We start from the raw sequence: 9,732 nt of genomic DNA, 5'->3' as shown, positions 1-9,732 counted from the left end.
AAAACATGTGTTATATTAATCAACTTTGAACGATGCAATCCCTTGTTTTGTTCGCTTGGTGACGACTTTTCTGTGATGCTCGACTACCCTCAACAAGAATTGTTTTTGTTGTTCATCCCTGACCGATTCATTATACTTTTTTATCAGAGCAATTCCTCTTTCTGCGGTATCATTGACAACCTTAAGAGCGTTCACATGGCTTCTTAGAGAATCACTGCAGTATTCTGTCACGTCGTGGATCACAAACAATTCAAAGAACGTCTTTGTTTTATTAGTAACAAAATGGCTCAGGTCTTTTCCTTCAAAAACCATGTTTTTACCCTCTAATCGTTTCACTTCCTTTTTTCTTTGCATTTTTGGTTTCTAAATTTTTAGTCCTATTTTCCTTAACAACCTGAGTAATACGTTCATCCAAAAAAGCCAATCCTACGTTTGTTTCTGACAGATACCAAAGGTGTCTCTTAGCAACTGTGAGATCACATTTTTTGACGTCTGCATCTGGGTAAGTGCGGAGAAGCTGTAGCATATCCAAATCATTCTTTGGAGCCCATCGACTTACAATTGCCTCATGCCAAAAGCGAACATATATGAGGCTGACAAAATGTGCAACCCGTTTCATTCCTTCCAATTGTCGTTGAGGAATATTCAACAGTTTAGTGAAGAGGACAATTTTAAGTGCATATATTGCCTTTGCCATCCACCTTGCTTGATGCAGTGCCCATGGGATTCTGAAACTGAAGTCGTTTTTAGACCAACCTCCTAGGTACAGGAGTGAGAGTTGTAATAACTCTTTGTAGTCTTCTCTTGGATGACTTCTGTCTTTTAGGACATTTTGGATGTAGTTAACCATTTTCACTCGTTGTTCTTCTAGAATGCCTTGAACGGGACTTTCTTCATCCAGAATCCAGACCATTAGTGTAAAGCACTTCAATGTTAGAAATGTCACTAGTTTGTGATAAAAGTGATCAATGTGTGCAACCCCTAAATATTATCCAATCTTCTTGAGTGCTGGGTCCCACCCATAGCTCTGCTTCCTGGCCATGTCCAGCACAGTGATAATATCAGTGCTACTCTCCCAAGGTAATGTGCTGGCTTATTAAGGCATTGGTGCACACAAGCAGGATTTACAGGATCCTTTCTGGCTATTCAGGAATCTATTTTAATAAGGAGTTTGTGTCCTGAGTTCTGCTTTTAACAATGTTTTGTAGTGTATATAGTATATATTGAAGTGTAGTATGTGTTTGTGTGTGTGTGTATATGTATATATATATATATATATATATGCATATATATGCATATAGTATATATAATTTGTTCTGTGTTAAGCTGCACCACACAGGTTTTTATCTTAATGAGAAAATGGCCATCAAGAGACAACTCTAATGTATGATACAGGATTATAGTATTTTAGAAATTAGGGAGAAATAAAAATATTTTTTATACAAAAATATTTGATGGAGGCTAGTGGGCTATTATAGAGAAAACGTATTCCTGCACTTTTCTTCTATCATGTACTACACATTTTATTTCTTTTATTGCAGGAGTCTGACGCTAGCGAAGGTATAAAAGATGTTCCTAAGTCTAACCATGGAACCACGGTAAGCAGGAAACTGCGCAAAAGAGTTGCCTGTTTGTATATCAATTAGATTTTATGTGGCGTATTATGTGGCTCTTTCATCTGTCTGTTAACTGGAAGAGCCGGTTTAGCTCTCTTAAAATCTGCTTGTTGCTACCATGCATTGTCTTTTACAAATCAAGCTGTGGGTTTTTGCTTGCTTTGCATGTTGCCATCACTGAAGTTTATAGGCACACAACCTTTACCACCCTAAGCAACATTCCTTGGCTAGGATCACCTCTTTCACACATAACATTTCCTTGTTTAACCTGGTTCTAATATGGCTTAGAATATTGTTCTGATGTGTAGCGTGTATATTCTGACAATGTGCAGGCATGTAAGAGATTACTTTATTTCTACTGATGATTAAGAAAATGGGAGAACTTTTATCTATACAGGAAAAAAAATCTGCCTTTCTGCCACTATAGCCACAAGGCCTACTGTGTCAACTATTAAATCCAGTTCCAGCAACAAAATATCCAAAGATGGGGCTTTTAAGGTGTTAGAAAAATACTAGAATAAAATGCTAAAACACCTGAAAAAATCCTAGAACAGCTAGGATATAAAATAACTGCCCCCTATTGAGTAATAATTGCTTATTACCTCCCTGGACTACATCGATACAGTACATTCATACATAGCTTAGTAGATTACTTGGGTTTCAGTGTTCTCATGGCAATTAAATGCATATATTCTCACATCATAGTTTGCTTCCTTTGGTCTTGATGGGTCCAGTCTTCTACGTGTTTTGCCAAAGCTTCCTTAGGAAGATAGGAGACAGCCTACAATATGTCATATAATAAACTTGACATCTTAGCTGATAAACATATAAATTATTAATATTAAACACCCATAACAAAACATTATAGATAAAAATAAATGATTAACTACCATTCTCTGGGAATCTTACGATGAGAAAACCACAAATCAGGAGGATGTCCCTCATCACCCAGGAAACATAGGGAAAAGGGAGCATATGAAGATGACGAGGCAGGAGAAACCTGGTAACCTTCCATGAATACCTATATCAATAACGCAACTAAATCATGTAACTCTACATCCCACATCAGTCAGGAAATGCCCAAATGACTACTACACTATACACCCACATTGGAGAGACATTATTCCATAAATCTACATAATCAAAGCAATACTATGACAAAACATGATCGAAGCTTCAGTGATTAAATATCAAGTTTTTATATATAAATACATTATCAAATCAATAAATAAATATATACATATAATAAACAATTCATCAAGACTTCAATAGATACCAATTGTAACATGTGTCACCTAGGTTATATATTGCTCTAAATCTTGTTGCTAATGTTCATGGGGATAGCTTCTACTCCTCTCTATTCAAGCTGTCACACTTAGTATTCAATCTAGCATCTGATCATCAAGCTACTTAGAAAAATACACCACTGAAACGGATCAAAAAACAGATTAAAAAAAAACAAGACCAGTAGATATATACCTTTGAAAATATTAAGCAAATTGTTGGGATCTTTCAAAGCTCCTCCAGCTCGAGTCATCTGTGTCTCCTCTATCCCACGAACATCCACGCCACACCCTAGCACACTGACTATAAACTCCCAGCATGTGATGTGTGTGGCCAGGGTGGGCCTGTGGTCTGCACATGTGCCCTAACAATACAGTGCATTCATATTGGAGGTTTCCCGCCAAACCGCGGGGCCCTTCCCTTCCTGGCTACTCCGACCCAACAGGTGGCGCCAACAGCAACAGTGCTCACCCCCATATTCCTACCCATTGTGGGACAAACCTACGTCCTCCATCACGGCAGGATGGCAGAAAGTTCTAGTAAATCCAGCTCTGCATTTTCTTTTGTGTTCCCTGTTAGCAGCAACATTGTTCTTGGCCATTGGGTGACTAAAGGCAGGCTGCCACCTTATGCGTCTGCCACTCATGAGGCAGTGGCTTAGCATTGCCAGTCTGCAATAGGAAGTGCTGTTACTGCTAGTATCTCCAGTTAAGAAACTTTGCAGCAGTTTCACAAAAATATTTGCTTAAGAATACTGTATACAATGTGGCATGATGCCAAACACACTGAAAATGGATTTGGAGTTTACATACTCCTTTTTAAAGGGTAACTCTGCTTTCCCAGGTGAATTTGGGAAAAAGGAATTACCCTCTCCTATCCGATACCCTTTTTTGGAATTACCCTTTATCTATATCAAAATCCTAAAGCTCCGCCTAAGTGTCCCTACCATATATAAGGTTCCTAACACAAAAGCACCCAAAATGCCCCCCACTGCCAGAATATCTTAGCACTTAACCCAATCTTTCAAATGAACCTATAACGTTTAGCCTTCTCCTAAAACTAAAACCCTAACCTAACCCTAAACTAAACGTGAGATTGTAGTCCATCATGGGAGCGAGCTTGGAGCAGTTGCTTCTTTACAACATACACATGGACCATGGGGAACAAAAGTAGCCACCCTCCAGAAGGAAGGACAGTGTCAGCACCAATTCAGAGATGATTTGAGGATCTACAGCCGAGTGATATAAGATAAATTTCTGTTAATACTGTAGTTGGCATACTTTAATGCATTTTCAAGATTTAAAAGAGAACTATGGGGTAAGTGTTTTTCTGCTCTTCTCTTAAGGGTCACGGGAGGACATATACTAGCGTCCTCCCATGACCCAAAGCTCAGTATATCGCGAGCTACAGCTCACGGTATACTGAGACCACCGCAGGCGGGACGAATCCCGACATTACTGTCGAGATCCACCCAGCTGCGTGAGTGACAGCGGGCTCTGCCTATCTAGAAGCAAAGTCTGCTGTGCCCGCCCCGTCCCCCGTCCATTCCGCCAGTCAGCGCTGGAGGGGAGAATCCCTGCAGGGAGCCGTGACTGACGGTCACTGCTCTCTGCAGGGAGATGATCGAGAAGTGAGCAAGCAACAGTATGTGTTCGCTCACTTCCTGACCTATTGACAATTAAACTGTCACACGTCGGCTCGAACTATGAGGATGAGTGATTTTCACTCACCTCGTAGTTCTCCTTTTAACTCCTGAGTTTAGTGTCACTTTATTCAAATATAAAAATCATGAGAAGTATTGTGATGAACAATCTGTAAATGTTTATGTACAGAAGGGGAATGTAATAATATAGTAGAAGCAGGTTCCATAAGTTTTTTTAGGAAAAAGTATTTTGAAGGAAAAGAATAGAAAGTGTCATCTTCATTTGGCATGCCTATGTCTAAATGGAATAAATTAGTCTTTGAATGTATTCTAACCTTTTTTTTTAACCCTTTTTTTTAAACTCCTTTTTCCCCAGGATTTTCCGTTTGGTGTACAATCCTTTGAAAAGGTTCATGATATTACATCTCTATCTCCTCGACCTGCTAGCCCAAAAGTAAGCGGCACTCTTTTGCCTAGATATTACATATTATGATTTAGGAAATATTTTCGATGGTGACTGGTTAGAGGAAAATATCATCTGTAATGATTTAATCATTAGTACAGTTCAGCTTTAAATCACACATGTATAATCTCATAACACATGCAATACATGTGTATGGTTTGTAGAGGCACTATATGCTTTGCAATCCTTGGTTTCCCATAATATATGTACATTGCTGCTGCTTGGCCAAAGTTTTTTTTTTTTTTATTCCTAGGACTCAGCTGCTTGTTATCTCATGCATGAGAAGGAATGGATACCTGTCCATGTGGGCATAATAGTCATAAATTAGCCACATACTGACAGAAGTGTTACACTGAATATCAAAATAAGCAACAAATTATATCTGGTTGAACAGGAATTAGTTCAGTCAACTAGCCCAGCAGTATTTTATCTCAGAAAAGCTTTTGATTGGCTTACCTAATACCACCAGGAATCTTCCCAATTAGATAAAAAGCAGTATTGTTTAATTGTTTTAGTTCAGTAGTTCTCAACCAGTGATACATGCAGCCCCAAGGAGTACTTCTGCTTCTTCAGGTTTACTTTATTTAACAGCAACAAATTTTAGCAAAAATTAATCTTCTGCAGAGCATATTGGTGCATGCATTATTAATTATTTCCAAACATGAAGGTATCGTTTGTATAATATATACACATTCTTTAGGGGATATGCAGACGGTGCATAAGAGAAATAGAGCAGGAGGTAATTGAAAATAAGTTTGTTGTGTTTTACTTAGTTAGAAAAAAATGTTTTAGACCATTAAATTATTGGAACTACTAAACCTAACCTTAAAAATAATATTCAGTGGATTAACATAAATAATTAGTGAATAGGTCATATAGCGATCTTGATATAATGGCACCTTAAAAATATTCGTAGTATAGTCAAGAAACTATTAATCTATTAATATGTAAATTAAAAAAACAAAAACAGATGCAAAATCTCTGTGATGATTTAGGTAAAATGGAAATTTTATAATTACTTTTTTATTGCTGAGTTTATGAAAACATACATTGGGGTATTAAGTAAGCAGTGTACTGTATGTCTTATGGAAAAACCCTTTAAAATCTAAAGTATTAAAAGTAAATTATACTACAGTTACGGGTTGTAACTGCTATTCTAAGGCCAATTAAAATATCTTAAAGTTAATGTATATTGGTTTTGTATACATTTTCTATAATGACTAGTAAATATAAAATATTTACATATGAATATTTTGTATTCTCATTTCCATCCAGCAGATGGAGCTCTGGAGTCCTTTTCATGTGTTTCTAGGCTAAACAAATGCTGGTTTACAGCACTCAATTGTTGAAGCTCAGCTCTACACACAACCAAGTGACTCACCCCCTTCCTATTCCTCCCCGGCTGCCTGTTTAGAGGTTTCCATGCAAATTTTTAAGCACAGTGAGAGAACTTGACGGCTAACAGCTTGTGTCATGCTCTCTGTTTAGAAAACCCACAAAACTTTGCAACTCCTTTTGTACACCTTGCAATACATGTTTATGTAAAGCAAAGAGTTAAGATGAATAAAAACACAGACTTATAATATATACATATAATACCAAACATAACCTCACAATAAAATGTTCCTAAAGCCATTATTGCTGCAGCTATTATAAAGCCAAATCATGTCATCATACTCCCCTGTTGGCTTATCATAATGTAAAATAAAAAAATTTGGAATCCATTTGCAAGGGAGTAACTCATGTGTTTGCTTTGGGGGAAGGGAAAGAGATGAAGAAATTTGTAGAGTGGTCCTTCAAAGACAAGCAATCTTGATTGAGTTTATGTCAGAATTTAAATATTTGATCTATGTAGTTCATTATCTTCAAGGAGATCTGGATAACACACAAGGTGAGTGACTCACCACAGATCTTGTTGAAGGCTGCAGGGACATGCATCCTGCCGAAGAGTGCTTTTTTACTTTTTGCACTGGTTCTATTTAAATCAGTGATGGATCTTCTTATTATAGTAAGATCTCTGTAGCTAATTAGTCCCAGCAAGTCTTTGTGAAAGAACTAGGTTTTGTGCCTGAGGCTGAGACACAAAACAGGAAGGTAGTAACAGACTGAGGCTGTTACTAACTGTCCAAAGGGAAATGATTTTAAAGCCCCATATGAGGGCACACTTGAGGGGTAACTTATTAGGCTAGGCACATACTCTATAGAGCACTTACCCACCAAAAATCTGATTGCCTCCGTTATAAAAAACCCATAACAAATGGTTCTCTAAACTGTATTTATTTCATACGTCTTTATCGTTTTATTTACTTGTTAAAATAAATCTAATGCAACTTTGTTACTTTTATTTCTACTTAAAAGAATGTGGTATAAGCTGGATTCCCTCTTTTAAAGGTAAGAATGACCACAAATTAAAGTAAATAAGGGTTACCTTTCCTGCAGGAAGCAATAGAAGAAGAGGTAGATGAAGATGTGGAAGAGGAAATCAGTGATGATGACTATATGGAGCCCATTAAAGGACCACTGGATAAGACTCAGAGGTGTGCTGGGTTTGCGGCTTGCATAGTTACAGATGTCTGTCAAATATTTTTTTCTTTTTTCCTAAATCTTTTTCTCACACAGGCAAATTCATCCAGACACAAAGAATGCAAGTGCTACTATAGAACCAAAGTCTGTAGAGGAACCATTTACCTTGTCAGCAGAAATATTCAGAAATGACAGTGAATCTTCACAAAATGCAGAGAAGAATTCTAGGAAGGTGTCTGAAACCTCTAATCATACCGGACCACCAAAACTCTTGGCTGAGCTTCCTAAAGCTTCAGATAACAATTCAAGAATTATTGCTAAGCAGGAGAAAAGTACATTAGAAGAAGAACATAGACAGAAGCTAGAGGATCTGAGAGAAATGTTTAGCAAAGAGGAAGAAGAGAAGAAACATACTCTGCAAGCGCTCCATAACAATAGCATCAGGTATTTCACTAGCTGAATTACTGTCATTTAGAGTTTATATATATTTGTGTGTGTGTGTGTGTATGTATATGTATATGTATATATATCATAGTTTATATAATATTTATTTCTGTTTTTACACAGAGCCTTGGAGGAAAAGCTGCGGAAAGAGTCAGAAGAAGAAGAAGCCAGGATGAGGGATGCACAGAAAAAGAGACTGCTCAAGCTGGAAGAGGAACTTGTTAAAGAGAGAGAACTAGAAGATTTCAAAATCTCCACTAATAGTTTTGTTTGGTTAATTTGCTTCTCCTAGCCCATTTAAGAGAAACTCTAATGATTATTGATCTAATGCATACATGATATATGTTATTCCACTAGAACCAGCACCATCGAGTGTGCAGGACAAGGCACCAATCTCCATGTAATGCTCCAATCACAAAACAATTCCTTTAAAACTTGTCCGCACTACATATATAAACTCAAAACCAGGCTGACCATCCCAACAAATGATATAAAATGAGTAACTGCTATAAAGAAACTAAGCTAAAATACTGTATCTCCAGTTAAGGTCTGACAAAATCAATAAAGTGCTAATTACTACGAAGTCTACTACGGTAGCTAGTCAACAGTTTTAGCTAATGTTGACCATTACATCCTATAAGGCGGGATTTGGGCACCACTCTAAATCCACTTCTAGAAAATGTTTTGTGTGAAATAAAAATCCCTAAAGGTTAAGGTACCAATGCCCATACATGCTATGCTTCAAGATGCAGTATACTGAATATACACTCACTGGCCACTTTATTAGGTACACCTGTTCAACTGCTTGTTAACGCAAATATCTAATCAGCCAATCACATGGCAGCAACTCAATGTATTAAGGCATGTAGACATGGTCAAGACGATCTGCTGAAGTTCAAACTGAGCCTCAAAATGGGGAAGAAAGGTGATCTAAACGACTTTGAATGTGGCATGGTTGCTGGTGGCAGATGGGCTGGTCTGAGTATTTCAGAAAGGGGGTACCCAGATGCAGATGAGCCCCCCACCTGCAGACCCCAACAACCACAGGGCAAAATTTGTGGGGAAGACCCCCCCCCCCCCCCCTCTGCCAGGGCACTGCTTGGATTAAGGGTCTGGTTGGGAATTTTAGGGGGGACCACACTCCTACCAGATCTAAAGGGTCTGGTATAACTTTTGGGGGAAACCACATACATTTATATGTTATTTGTTTTACATCAGGGGTCCCTTCTAACATTCCTCCCAGACCAAAAGTGTCTGGTATGAATTGGGAGGGGACCCACACCGGGTTTTTTTTTGGTTGTGTACACTGACAGTTTGCATTCTGTTCGCTACCTTCCAGGTAGCGAACAGAATGACGAGCCGAATGCTGCTATTCACTCACTCTATGAGAATAAGGGTGAACAGCAGAGAAGGAACTGCCGAACGTTCGCCTCAGCGGATTAAGCTGTTGCATCAGCTGAGGCGAACATATTCGATTCGGCCGAACGCACTGAGGCTGTTCAGCCAAACCAAAGGGAGGTGAAGCGCCCAGAATGCAGCTTATGAATGGCTAAAAATAGCTGTACAGGGCTGCAGTGAATAGCCGAAGAGGCTTCGGCTGCCTTCACTTGAGCTCCGTTATTTATTCGGCTGCCCTTAGCAGCTTAGTGAATAACCCCCTACGTGATACTTGCCATACTTACCTCTATAGCCTATGCAATAGTGCAAGTGAAAATATCATGCCACTGTATGTAACAATCCCTCAGACAATCTGTTGTCCT

The 9,732-nt window shown here is 38.4% G+C and overlaps 1 protein-coding gene across 1 annotated transcript in view; it reads left to right on the top strand.

The window, feature by feature from the left end:
- The window catches only part of CEP164 (centrosomal protein 164), a 77,660-nt gene that overhangs the window by 24,995 nt on the left and 42,933 nt on the right, over window positions 1-9,732 (top strand). The window contains exons 12-16 of the mRNA XM_018562864.1: window positions 1,542-1,598; window positions 4,919-4,996; window positions 7,445-7,542; window positions 7,625-7,972; window positions 8,096-8,245. Of these exons, the coding sequence (XP_018418366.1) occupies window positions 1,542-1,598; window positions 4,919-4,996; window positions 7,445-7,542; window positions 7,625-7,972; window positions 8,096-8,245 (731 nt within the window). The remainder of the gene's footprint in view (window positions 1-1,541; window positions 1,599-4,918; window positions 4,997-7,444; window positions 7,543-7,624; window positions 7,973-8,095; window positions 8,246-9,732) is intronic.

Source organism: Nanorana parkeri, unplaced genomic scaffold, assembly GCF_000935625.1.
Source record: "Nanorana parkeri isolate BGI_ZX_2015 unplaced genomic scaffold, ASM93562v1 scaffold608, whole genome shotgun sequence".
In the NCBI taxonomy this organism is placed as follows: domain Eukaryota; kingdom Metazoa; phylum Chordata; class Amphibia; order Anura; family Dicroglossidae; genus Nanorana; species Nanorana parkeri.
The sequence above is the reverse complement of the archived record's forward strand: the minus strand, read 5'-3'. Positions and strand labels throughout refer to the sequence as shown.